The sequence below is a fragment of the Limanda limanda genome, chromosome 4, assembly GCF_963576545.1.
Source record: "Limanda limanda chromosome 4, fLimLim1.1, whole genome shotgun sequence".
NCBI classification, from domain to species: domain Eukaryota; kingdom Metazoa; phylum Chordata; class Actinopteri; order Pleuronectiformes; family Pleuronectidae; genus Limanda; species Limanda limanda.
In genome coordinates, this window is record NC_083639.1 from 3,562,611 (window position 1) to 3,576,578 (window position 13,968).

At 44.0% G+C, this 13,968-nt stretch overlaps 1 protein-coding gene across 2 annotated transcripts in view; it reads right to left on the reverse strand.

Annotated features, from left to right (window-relative positions):
- tox2 (TOX high mobility group box family member 2) overlaps nt 1–12,783 on the reverse strand; it is a 93,994-nt gene extending 81,211 nt beyond the window's left edge. For both annotated transcript variants that reach the window (XM_061070193.1, XM_061070192.1), the window contains exon 1: nt 12,668–12,783. In XM_061070193.1, coding sequence (XP_060926176.1) covers nt 12,668–12,751 — 84 coding nt within the window. In that variant the 5' untranslated portion in view covers nt 12,752–12,783. The remainder of the gene's footprint in view (nt 1–12,667) is intronic.
- Nucleotides 12,784–13,968: the final 1,185 nt, after the last annotated feature.

The window sequence follows — 13,968 nt, forward strand, 5'->3', positions numbered from 1 at the left end:
ATTGGAGCGTTAACTTTTGTTTAAGTCCTTGAGCAGTTTTCTCAATCAAAGAACAGATGTCTGATGTGAACTAGGACTTCATCATTTCAGCGCTGTAGACTCTGTGCCACTTAAAAATTCTCTGAGTATATGAGAGAACATTTGCAGACCACCACAGATTTATACCTTTGCCATATACAGTGCAATTCCTCCGTGTGCGTACTTGCCGCAGCAGCCTCTATACTTTCGCCCTCTGATGTTATATTTTTTTTCCTCACATATAATTCAGCCGGTCATTATTTTCAAATTAGAACGGTGAAGTCTGTTACATGTCTCATTGTGGGTTGGTGACTTTGTGGCGAGGCAGAGGAGCTGCTGAGCGATTCGCACACTTTTCACCGGTTTCATATGTTGACTGGGACCAACAACTGAGGTTTACATGCAACTATATATACACATCATCACACAAGTCTGCATAGTGCTTTCTGATATGGCACGACCAGTGTAATGGCAAAAGAAGCCAATTTACAGTTTATAACTCAACCACACATCAATAATAGGGAAAAAAAATAGATTAGGGTAAATCCATGGTTCAAAAGCTGCATACCTTTGAAATGTCAAAGGGGAAACCACAGCGGATAACTCATCTCAAAACTCATTTCAACTGCACAATGCAAGCTGTATTACAAATATTCAACAGCCTCCTGTTCCCTGCAGGTATTTTTCAGCAAACCCTTCTATACATTTTCATTTGAGATGAGAAGAGAGGAATGTGTGTTTTTTCTTCTTTTTTTTTCACAGGCAAGCGGCCAAACCAATTTAATTACATTCCAAATGGGCACAATCTCCACACAGCAACCGGCCCGTGTTTTATTTCTCAAACTTCAACAACCTTCTTGACTTTCTCGGAGTAATTGAAATCTTCCACTCCCCCCTCCCCCCGCCCATGCGCGTCATTATGCGGCGCAGCAGAAAGTACAACAAACCTAAACCGTGAGGAACAAGGAGATCTGGCTTCAGCGAAACGAGCCGCTATAGCCTATTTGTAACTTCATCAGCGAGTCTTGATACAGTGTCTGAAGTCAATTAAAAGAATATTAGTTGGTGTACACCGAGTGGGAGCCGACGCCTTTCTCCCGCCTGCCAAAAAAGCCGGCGATTACCCGTGGCTGGTGTCAGCAGAATCCTGTCAAAGACTGATGAGAGGTCACCACTTTTCATTTTGGATTTGTTCTCGCAGCCTCCAGCCGTGTCCAAAAGAAAAACCCAACAGCAAACAAACACAGAAACAATTCTTTTGATGTGTAAGAAATTCATTTGATACGTGGACGGACGTGAAAACGCTTCTGCATCAGAAAGATATGAAGCTTTGCAGAACGAGTGTCTGCTGCGCCAGGAGCTAACGTTTCAGTACAAATGAGCAGAATCGCAGTAATTAAGAACGCGGCTCCAGATAACACGACAATTTGGATAAAAAATAAATAAGATGTTTTCCATTTCTAAAATGTTTCTGATGGTTGCGCTGAACTGTTCCCATCACTACACGGATAGCAAGTATTTCCAATTAATGTTTCACTCCATGATATAAAACATCAAAAGACCTTTAAAAGCGCTTACTGGCAAATCCTTTAAAGTCTCTCTTGCTTTTTTTTTTTTTTTTACTGCAAAGACAAACTATAATCTCAGAGAGGTCCTCCCTTCTACCCGGTGGGTAATTATGGGATGGCAGGCAAATAAATCATCCAATCCAGACTGGCAGGAGCGTGGACGCCTCTGTACAACCCGGAGTAAGGTCCTGAGGTGACCAAAGCAGCAGGCTCGGTATCAGTCACACATTTCTATGTTTGTTTCAGGAAGTGCTAATAACTGACTGTGATCTTCAAAGGCTACAGAAGTCCCTCGAAAGCTTAAATTCCTATGTGGCCAAAGTTAAAAAAAAAAAAAAAAAAAGTTAAGCGTCTAATGTGAATCTATTAACTTTTAATTATCCCATATTTTCTGTACACACATCTGCACCTCTCTCTCCCTCTGTCTGTCGCTGAACCTGTCTGAGAGCCCAGCCACATGCCAGTGCCTTTGTGTCAAAGATTAAGTGAAACCAGGAGGGCCGGCAATGCTGTGTTTGCACAGTGAACACACTCGGTTTCAGCTGCACCAACACATCACATACCGATCAACACACTGGGCTGCAGCCGAGCAGGAGCAGCTTACTGGAGACCCATGATTCATGAAGACAGGGCGGAGAAATGTTGGGGAATTTAAAAAATGAAGTGGAACATCAAGCTCCTGAAGCGTTGTTCTGCATACGGGTGTGTGTAGATTTTAAAAAAACAAACAAAGCCAACAAGGCCAAATCAGAGCAGAAGAAGATTGTAAGTACATCTATTGCTGTTCCTCACTGAAAACGACTATAAACATGCAGAGAGGAAAAAAATTCCTGGAAAGTATAAGGCATAGCTACAAAGAAAATATTACGAACAAAGCCCAAAAGTACCAGAGGTGGTTTACTAGACTGAGGCTAAAAGGGGCCTGGGGGCACTGTGGGTTTGTGGTGATAGGGAGGGGAGTCGCACACATACTTGGCTCAGAGACGCACACAGACAAACGGCACATGGCAGAGGACCAGTCCTCCGTGGCCTCACCAACCCGCTCACTCACTTCCTCCGACGGGACTCGAACGTGATCGATGGACAAACCGCTGTCGATCACGGGCGGCGGGCGCGTGTTGAAAAAGTTTTGTTTAGTTTTGATTTATCAGGTTTTATTATATATGATCAATGAGATTGTGGTTATTTGTTACAGCCGCCAAGGAGTTCATCTTTATCACTTTCTATAACGTTGTGACGACATTTTCTTGACATCTCTACAAATTCCCCAGGAAATAACACATGGATCTAGATTTGGTTTAAACCTGGCATATTTACGGGACTATAAGTGTGTGTAATTATGTATTTAATTAAAGGGGACTTTTGTGGTCGGGGAGTTACTATGTGCGCTGCAGTTCAAGGATACAACTAACGGGATTTCTTTTGTTGTATTGATCTGTCCCTGATAAATTCTAAGTAAATAGTGAGAAAACCCATCATGATTTCCGTGTTGCTTTGTCCAATCAACGCCAAGTTACAAGAGTATTCACTTAACAGGAGCGTTAGTCGGTTTATTGATTGATTTTCAAAACAGTTTCCGAATAAATTTCCAATAGATATCTTTTCAACACTGCTAATGCCACTGTTGTTAAATCAGTGTGACGACATTAATTAAGAAAGGCATTCTAGTGTGTTTGTTATTTATTGAGTTGGCTCGTAAAGCCACTGTGACAATTACAGACGGAAGCAACGAGACGCGTGAACAAAAATTTAAACAAACAAAGCTTCTTATCTTTCTGATCAATCTGGCGACACAAGTCTCGACTTCACAATCTTTTTCCAGAGCAGAGACTGTAATCACACTCGCTGCTTGTTGAACGTGTGGAATGTTTGCACCTGGTTAACACGGATACATATTCTGTGCATACAGTAATCACCACGGCAGTGGACCCAGGCTGTCGCTGCACAACAACCCTACAGCATTTCTGTGGTCTGCATGCTCACATGTGTTTATTTACACTGAGCGAGTGTGGACATGCTTGAATCTGCATGCGTGCATATGTGTGTCTACCTTTTGAGAGAGTGTCTGTCTCTGGGTGTGTGTACTCAGCGGGCCCGCTGGTCTGTGAGTGCGGACCTGAACCAGTCATCTCCAGTTCTATTTGCACAGGACATGCCTCAGGAAGCTAAGACAACTGTTCATGTTTGCCCAGGCTTGCGAACCTCTTTTAATACAACCGACAGCTGCATTCTTCGACAGCGCGGACACTGTGTTTATCAGCGGTTTTATACGTTCAGCATATGGAGTCTGTTGGATCACGCCAACCTTTTCTGAGGAAACACCCTGTGAGAGTAAAGCCAGGGGACAGAAACGCCACCAAGGAGACATCCACAATACGTTTCCATTTTAAAAAGTCATCAACCTGGATACCAAGACGCCTGCTGTCCACACATCTCTGGAGTTTTAGTTTGGAAACTGTGCAGCAGTGTTGGAAACAGTGACTAAGATACTCCTACAACCGCTTGTTGATTGGGTTTAGGTAACCTTTGCTGATTCGTCTGGCTCCTATCACATGACCTCCTTCCTTGCTAACAGCTGTTGTGCAGCTAAATTATGCATTTTACAAGGTGCAACCACCAACATGAGTAGTACACAAGCTCTTATGCGAGCACAAACCTGCTTTCCTGTTTATTACAGTACACGCATACCCAGTGAACATTGGTCCTGTGATTTGCGTTTTCAGGCATGTTAGTATGGACAGGCATTAGAACTGATCCAGAGCCAAGATGCTGGTTTGGACAGAGGCCGTTTTATTTTGAAAATGTTTTAAAATGAGAAGGTGGTAGCATGGAGCCATGTTGCAACTCTGACAGGCAAGTTCCCTCTGCTTCTTATATAATGTATGACTGTATTACCTGTTCCTGAATCAGCTGTCAGTCTGCTAATCAAAACACACTTCTTTGAACAGGGAGAGTGAATCCTGTCCCGCACCAAAACCCGTTGATGAATGGTTCATTTTGATGTGTAATTTGACCGGCGAGAAACACCGTCCCTCCCAATGCTTGTGACACACACAACAGATGTGATCATTCAAGTCCACAAGCTGTCAAAACGTCCACACTCCAAACTGTCAAGGTGCCTCGGAATTGCCCTTATCCCCCTCTCCTTCACTCCCTCCTCCGTCCTTAGTGTTTCATTTCCTGTGTAAAGACTAAACGGCACCCTCACACCGCTTCACGAAGAGCCTGTACTGAAAAGGAAAAAAAAAATCACGATAGTACCAAAACATAGGCTGTAATATGCGGTTCCCAGAGAGACGGAATGAAAAACAAATTGTTGGATGAACTGCAAGATCGTTGCCGAGTGGCGAGTGTGAAAGTGAGAGATGATGAGCTCCGTCTGTGCTTTATTTGAAATGTTGATACGGTTTTCTCATACAATGATTGCGCTAATTTATGTACCAAAGCCTGCTTTACACAAATCTGCCAAGGCCAATAACGACGCTCATAATCTCGAGAAGAATCACTTTGTGGTCTATTTGTTTATGAATGAAATGAAGCAATTATCCTAATGAGGATCAGCTTTCCCCTCGTTCGCCGGGAGAACACAACGCAAATGTTTTGTCTTCGCTGGATCCACGTTGGCGTGCGGCAACCTTAATCATAAAACATCAGGAACAACAAAAATGTTAGTGTATTATAATTGAGGCCACGCGGTTCACAGTGGGGATACTGGAGCTGCTGTTGCCGCGCACTTCCTGACCTACAGTCTGAACCGCATGCATGTGGATGATGCTAAATGTCGGCAACAACAATAACTTTACTTGTGCCCTCGGTGAACCAAAGATAAAAAGTTGCATAACAGAAGGTCACAGCAGTCTGGACGCTTGTATTGACTTAAAACAGAGCCAACAACTGTGAGATAGTGTCTCTCTGTTGAGCCTTTTCTTTATCATGCTTCTTCTTCTCCTTTGTTCAGGTTATTGACGGGTGGCAACCAGCGTCAAGGTGCATTACCGCCCAAACCACTGAGTCTGTACGGTAGAGCTAAACATTTCTCTGTGTTCTGCCATCTACTTATCTCTAGTGAAGCATGTTATACGGTACTCTTCTTAGTCTGAGGAGAAAAAATCAAAGCCACATTTTGCAGATATCAAAGGACAACATTACTGGACCCGTTCATATTGTTGCGCTGATGGAAAGAAAATAAATGTCCGTTTAAAATGCTACTGTAGCACATTGGAATACAGCTTCCTCTTCTCATCAGCAGGCAGAGCAGGGGACAGAGCACAGAAATGGTTAAATAAATCACATGAAGCAGATGCCTCCCTCTCTCTCTCTCTCTCTCTCTTTCTCCCCCAACACACACACTCATGCACATTCATGCACGCACATACACACACATTCTTCAGTGAAATCCATCAATCAGCATTTCATGCAGTTTGGGCTTGAACCACACCAAATGCACTAAAACAATAAACGTCTGTCTTTCAAGTCGCTATCTGGACTGGAACACATCTGGTGGCAGGGCTCATTTTGGTTTCCACGTCGTTGAATGACATTACGGTCTCAATGGCGATCTGAAAAATAAAGTACCCCTAAAAATGTCTCTCCATTTTCCCTCCATATGAAACCTCCCCCCTCTCTCTCTCTTTCCCTCTCTCTTTACACACAAACCAAATCAACTTCCCCCTCCCTGCACAAACCAGCTAACCTCTCGAAATGCTATTCCACCACCCCATCCCCCAACCAATCAAGAACTGAATATAAAACAGCACAAGGAAACTGGGCTGAGGAGGGGGGGCGTAGTAGGAGGAGGTGGGGAGGCAGACAGTCGAACAGGGAGAGAGACAGACAGGCTGGGCAGGCGACGGCTACCAGTGGCCTCCTGAGGTGAAGACAAGCTAACGCCCGGGCACCTTTACAACAAGTGCAGAGGCTGAAACGCACAGGCATCATCCAGCTGAGGAGCCGGGGGGGTCGGGCCTGATTGTAGCAGTTGGGTTTCAAGGGGCAGTGACTATAATTAGGGTTAATGTGATTTAATGAGGGGCACGGTCTGGGGCCAGAGCCGGGCTGCTTCCATTTGGGATTCAACGTCGGAGCGGGAATTACTCTGACGTGTCCTGATGCGGCCGCGCCTCACGTCACGTCAGCTCGCCATGCGTGTCACCGAGCCTGAGATCCTTCTATCGGTCTCATTCCTAAAAGCATTTCTCATAATGAAACGACTTAACTGGCTGATAGATCACAGCGCAAAAGCTCCGTAGGAAGGATTTGGATAGGAGCGGTAGATCACAGAAGTGTACCGGGAAGAGTTTAAAAAAAACATGCACTGTCATGACTGAATCCTCTGTCGTTAACACAATCAATCATGGACATAAATAGCCGGTTTCTATGGACCTAAGTGATTAAGTAGCTAACCAGGAAAGGATAAACCATACTATCTATTTTCAGCCATACATGACTTATGACCCTCTTAACACCTCTAGTAGCTCTGCGTCACGTCTGGTGTGTTATAAAGCACCGAGCGGAGGAACGGGGGGGGGGGGGGGGGGGGGGAGCTGCAGACTCGGGTCGAGGCTTTGTCACCTTCACTATCCCGTCGGTTAAACTGAAGTCAATGGTGTTAAATCCCTGTTATGGACTGAACTGTATCCATTCACCTGTTCTGTGGAGCAGACCGCTGCCCTTAAAATACCCTCCTTCCCATAGAAATGATGGTATCACTGAAGTGGTGGAACCAGGTCTACAACATTATGTAGATCTACAACATTATGTAGATAAACAAAATTTAAGGCAATTCTGCATGTGGCTGCATATATAAATCTGATTCCGTTGAAAAATGCTCTAAACGTAGCCGTCCTTTTCCCCCTTTGGTTTTAAATCAAAAAGCAAAAGCTTCATAAATAGTGCAGTTTTCTCCCACTGTACTGGTCTATGCACGGAGCTCAATCTGAGCGGAGCTGCTCCAGAGAATAACACTGTAGCTACTTATCATTAACTCAAAGACACAATCAGCCCCAGGCGGTCCGGCTTCCCTCCATAACCTTTTGACATTGCTGCTGGGAAGGTAAATGAGAGAAGAAGTTCGACACAGAGAGGGGGAGATGTGGGGGGGGGGGGAGACATAAAGACTTGATTATGAATCGTGCCAGGAAGTGGTTAGACCAAAAAAGAGACAGATAACTCCACCAAGTCGACTGCGTTAATGATTTTTCTCTTAAAAACTTGAAAATAATGTTAATTGCAGGATCCCTTATCATGTTATCTTTTATTTGCTCTGGGTTAAATTACCGTAAAGGCATTAGTACAATAACCTTGCCTGTTTTGAGTGTCCCCAGTCCCTGCAGCTTTACACTGCGTTTTTCCCCTCTGGTGTTGCACTGGAGTCATGCATGGGTTAACATTTTCCCAGTGAGAACGGTTGGGATATTGCAACTCGGACTGGCCAGTCAGCAGAATGTTATGAATGGGCACAATGAAAAACCCCAAGTCCACGCTGTCGACCCAAGAATGCTTGCCTCCATGTAATTAACTTCTCTGTGTGTACAGAATGAGGCACTGCTGGAATAACTCTTCTTTTTGCTGTTTCTATTACGGTCATGTTTTGAGGGGAGAGAGAGAGAAAAAAAAAAACATATTCTGAGAATTCAACAAGGGGAATATTTTTGTCCTTCCATACTTTGAAGTATCCCATGACTAATGTAGTGATTTAGATAGAGGTGAAAACGGAACGGACCACTTGAAAGGAGGAGGGGTGCGTGCTCTTCAAAACCTGCTCTTTAGATGGAAAAATGTCTGCTGCTACATTCACTCATATAGAGACATACAATAGGGCAATGCAGAGTGTAACAGGAAAATCAGGATCATTATATAAGTGAGGGTTATGCTGCTCAAACATACTCGAAGGTATGTTAATAATTAGGTAGGCACTGCACACACACATGCACACACACAGCAGAAATGCTTTGATAAATCTATCACTTCTGTAACTAATTCCACTGCACAAACTCTATATCAATAAAATGTTTGCACCGCACTGCGGTGAAAACAGCTTCGGCATATATAAATAACGTACAGTAAGTTGGAACCGGCTGCAGCTATGTAAAGAATAACATCTGCAAACCATTGGATTATAAACCTACAGTATAACTACAGTGTAATTACATGAGAGCCTCTCTCTTGGGCCCTGTGCTGTTAGAGGGAAGAGAGATGAGGAGAAAGTGGAACGGCAACAGTAATCTATCCAACTTCATTTCACCGGAGTGATTCTGCCCGGGGGTATGCACAAGTCATAATGCATTTGACAAATAGTCTCCTGCTAAAACAGGCATTTGCGAAGAAGTGGCCTTCAGCGCTGGTATACACAGCTGAGTGTACGCTGAACAAACAAGCCTCCCACTCAGCCAGCAGAGATACAGAGAGGCTTCAAAAAGATTAGGAGAAATCTTGGGCGAAAAGTAAAGATGACTCACTGTGATTGTGCAAGTGCAGGACAATGCAAGTTGGATGGAGCGGCAGTGCCGTGGGGTTCACACCAAAACACAAATCAATGCCTTTCTTCATGTGTTGTTTTTTTGGCATTGTTCTGAAATGTGGACTCGCGGGTTGTTTTATCAAGGAATTTACAATGAAATGTAGAGGAGCACAAAGGCCTTTCTGTCTTAATCTTCCTATCGTTTTGTCTTTTGGCCGCGAATCAGATTATGGATTTATAAAAGGAAACCAAAGCATAAAGTCATTAAACTCAATCACCTTTTGATTTACAGCATTGACGAGCTGTAGTCTCCTTTTAGACGAGTCTAATACTCACACCCGAACACATTCTCATTGGACAGACTCACCAGGGTTTTCACTCAGTTGAAAAGAAGCAATGACAGATATTGAAAAAGTCAAATGTGGACTTTGCAAACAGCTCAACCACCAACATGGCAGACAATCATGGGCTTTTAAAACATGTTTATTGCTCATTTTGGCCAGTAAGGCTCACAGGGAGAGTGCATTGTCCTATTTAGTTAAGCCAAATTGCACGAGGGATATTGTTTATTGATTACTTAAAGAAATACCGTGCAGATTTTGTTTTCCTGCGACCGATGGATTGCTTGAAGTGCAGGTACGATTTCAGTCTTTCTTCAGTTGCCTACAGACTGAGGTTTTAAGTCTAATTGCTAGGGAGCCACTGCCTAAACTCAAAGGTCAAGTGCATTCGGTCTGTGGTATTGACGTCTGTCAGTGTGATCCATAATCCTGCTACGCATCAATCAATCATCAGTCTCAATGTCACTGATCAGCTCCGACCAGTTTCGGCTTTCACATTCTTTACTTTCCTCTTTTCTTAACCCCTTCAGGTAGAAAACAGGATCCAAGCATACGTGCACATACACAAAAACACAAACACATACAGTCATTATCACACAGCCCAACAGCACCTCTCAGAATAGTTGTGTTTTAAGTTTACACCAATAGAACAGGAAGTGATGGGCCTTTATTTATGGTGCGTCCTACTTAGCATTACGCTTACTTCCTGGTTGGTGTGGTAACTGTATAATAATGCATAATCTGACTAGTGAGTTCACACGGGCTGGAAACACATCTACAGTCAAGTTTGCTTGTTTTAGATGTTGATCTTTTCAGGAAGCCTTACATAGAGTGTTTGAGTCTGTTCATGCTCATGAGCTCAGCTCTGCTTTTTGGAATCATTTAAACCTGTCAATTGTAATTTGTGACAACAATTAAAAATCTGTGAAAAAACAGTTATTTCCAATCGTCTTTCCAATTTCCAGCAAAATACTCACAAAGAAAATCCCCACTGAAAATCATGCACGCAATAACCATAACTGATTTCATAATGCCTGTGGATTTAAAAAGATAACATCTTTTATATATAATCTTTACAAGCCGCAAGTGAAGCAGCATGAGCCCACTGCAGCACCGTGCTCCTCCGGGGGGGGTCAACTCCATCCTCCTCTTGAAATGGGACCGCCAATAAAGATGAACTATTGCCAAAATGTCACATTAAGCTCCTGTATCACTATTCAACAGTTATGTGTCGCAGCAGCAGCACAATAAAGATAATGTGTCACTTTACATCTTAGTCACAGCTGTTACTTCTGTAATGACAATGTTATACGATTCTGTCCTTGAAACCTAAACCGGCTTCGTACCGGGCCAACAACCTCGACGCTGCCTGAATCATGATAACTAGAACAGTCCACTGGACCTGGGACACTGGGAGAGAGAGAGAGAGAGAGAGGGAGAGAGAGAGAGAGAGAGAGAGAGAGAGAGAGAGAGAGAGACAGAGACAGAGACAGAGAGAGACAGGTTCCATTGTGATCTTAAATATACAACTGCAGCTGCTGTGTGTATTTGTGTGTGTGTGTGTGTGTATTTGTGTGTGTATGTGTGTGTGTGTGTGTGTGCAGCACATACACACACACACATACACACACACATACAGAAAACAAACAAGTGTGTACGTGTGATTATGGGTGTGGGAGAGTGTGTGCATGTGCAGCTGCCTGTGTGTGTGTGCCTGTGTGTGTGTGTGTGTGTGTACAGTAGATGCAGGTGACTGTGTGTGTGAGCGGGGGGGAGATTAACAATTCAAATATTGTACTGTGCTATAATGTTTCATTTTGTCATCAGTAAATGTTAACTGCCGGCTGGCCTCCCTCCAGGTGCTAAGGCAAGCAAACCTCTTTGAATGGCTGCTCTGGTATTATTCCTCCTTCCTTCCAGCTCTGCCCAGAAATGTTTACACAAGTTTTACCTTGACCACAGAAAGAGAAACCAGCCTCGATGCCCGTGACATGTAATCTTCATCAGGACTATTCGGCTGGTTTGTCTATCTGCCATTTGTCTAAAAAGATTTGCCCATAGAAAAGCCACAGTCAGCACTGTCGCTGGGCATGAAAGGTGTTTTTACAGTGAGATATGATTTATTTACAGCTGGCCTAAATTCAACAGGAATATCAATAACTGAATAATTCAGGACACTCAACAATATTTAGCTTCACCCAAAGGGAACTGATGGAAAATGTACATGTGATACTTCAGATATAGACGCTTTTCAGCTGAAATCAATTAACGGCACAATTTTCTCTCCTAAATTACAGTGTCAGAGGTTACACTGAAATTTCGTGCGTAAATACGCATGAGAGCATTTGGCAGCTTTAGCCAGGTTTTCATGGGAGCATAAAAAGATGAAGAAACGTCAATGTCTAACTCGTTAATTCTTTCCCATTAGGAAGGGTTTCTTTTTGAGCTGCCGATGAATAATTCATTCTTAAAAAAAGTTCTAATGTGATGAGATTAGATTTATGCGCAAAGAGACAAACGAAGAACAAGCGTGTGCGGATGAGCCTCTGTTTCGTGGAGACACTTGTGACAAGCGATGAGACCAAAGAAGACAAATGAAAACGGAGACTTGTGTATTATAGAATGCACAAGATATACATTATATATACAAGAGGATTACAAACAGCCCAACACACACAGCACGACGTTAACCTTGATTAATTGTTTATTGGACAAATGTACCCATGTGGGAAGCTGTGCGCGGCAGATAAGAGTCTTGTGTTCCGTGCGTGTACTTTGCTCCGCGAAAGGTTTAAATAACAAGTGAAACAATTAGCTGGTGCACGCGTTGTCATTTAAAACACATGCATATTCACACGCGTTCATTGGGACTCCAGATTGCTTGGTGCGCTGGAGAGAGAGAGGGTGCAACTCCGCGCAAGGCGCACCTATCATTTCTCCAGGTGGACTCACTGACAAGGTGTAATTAAAGCAAAGGAACATGCGCGTGCACGAGGCCAGAACAGGTGTCATTGGTGTTTTAGTTTTTTTTTAGTTTTTTTCTTCAGAGTTTACGACGATCAGCTCGTGAGAAGAAAAGTTGAGTCGACTCGTGGCACACTCCTTCATCCACAGGGACCCTCCTCACTAACGCTCCTGTACACGGGCCCCACATGTGAAAACCCATACGTGTGCACGCATGCATCATCCCCAGCACCCCCCATCATCATCATCATCATCATCATCATCCTCACACTATGGGCTGCACATCTGACCGTGTAAAGTAGAGATCGGGTGTTTACCTTGTTGGAGTGGTAATAGTCCAAACCGGAGTCAGTACATGAACCCACGCTTGCAGGGGGAGCTGGATAAAATCTGACGTCCATCTCAGAGTCCGCAAGACTGACGGCATGAAAGCGTAGCTCCAAAAACCCGTGCGGCTTCTCTCTCTCTCTCGCTCTCTCTCTCTCTCTCTCTCTCACCCCTCCTCCCTCTTTCTGTCTGCCTCTCTCTGTCCTGCGCGCACACTCTCTCTCTCCCTCTCTCTCGCTCTCCCTCTCTTCCCCTCTTGTCTATCCTTGTATATTTCTCTTGTGCGTAAAACCCAACTAAAAGTAGTGGATGAAGAAGAGGAGGTTGGCTCTTCACCACGCGTCCTGCTCTTACTTTAACACTGTGGCCATGGTGATGCTCCGACAATACGACCTCCCTGTAAAGTTCACCTGGAGAAGCAGAGACCAAGGGATTTCTGCACAAACTGCTCTTACACTCTCTTGGGTCGAGGGGTTTCTTCTCCCTCCAAATATAAAATATATATATAATATATTCCAGACGCGCTGGAGCTTTGTCATGTGGGAGCGCACACGGACGGATCCATCCACGCGCTCCCGTCCACACAGCGGCTGCTAGGCTACGACCTCTACCGGCCAGAGGAGGAACAGGTGTGTGGGGCTGGGGGGGATTGGTGGAGACTGGAGTCCTCCCACACCGAGGTCAAGTTACCAGTCCAGTGGCGGGACACAGGCAGATTTCTACTTGAACGTGAGAAGATTACAACTCTTAACTTGAGTGTTTTCCCCAATCCAGCAAAACCAGACTGGGAAAGTTCTAATACACACACAGGGCCACCTGGTGCGAACACTAACACACAAACACACACACTCAATGATGCACAACTCCCTGTATGACCTGTTGCACTGATAATGATAATAATAAACTGTGTTTAGAGTGAGAAAGAGAAATCGGCAGGATGCAATGTGAGAAGAAAGCCAGAGAACAGCGTTGAGATGGTGGAAAACAAAGTGGCCTTCAAAGAAATAAATACAAGGCTATTTCACTCTAAAACATGATCACATTAAAGGACAATTCAAATAAATAGATGAATAAAATAAAAGGTGATGGGAAAATAATGAAAAGACGACATTGCATGAAAGCAAGTCAATACAAATGTTTTTTTTAGAAGGGAATTCAAAGAGCCTTATCTCCTCAGGCAGGTCGTTCCTAAGCCGAGGGGTCCTAATGGCAAAAGCACGGACACCTTTAGTTTTCAGCCTCGACTTTGGAACAGCCGGCCGGGCTCCACCTGAGGATCTGAGGCACATAT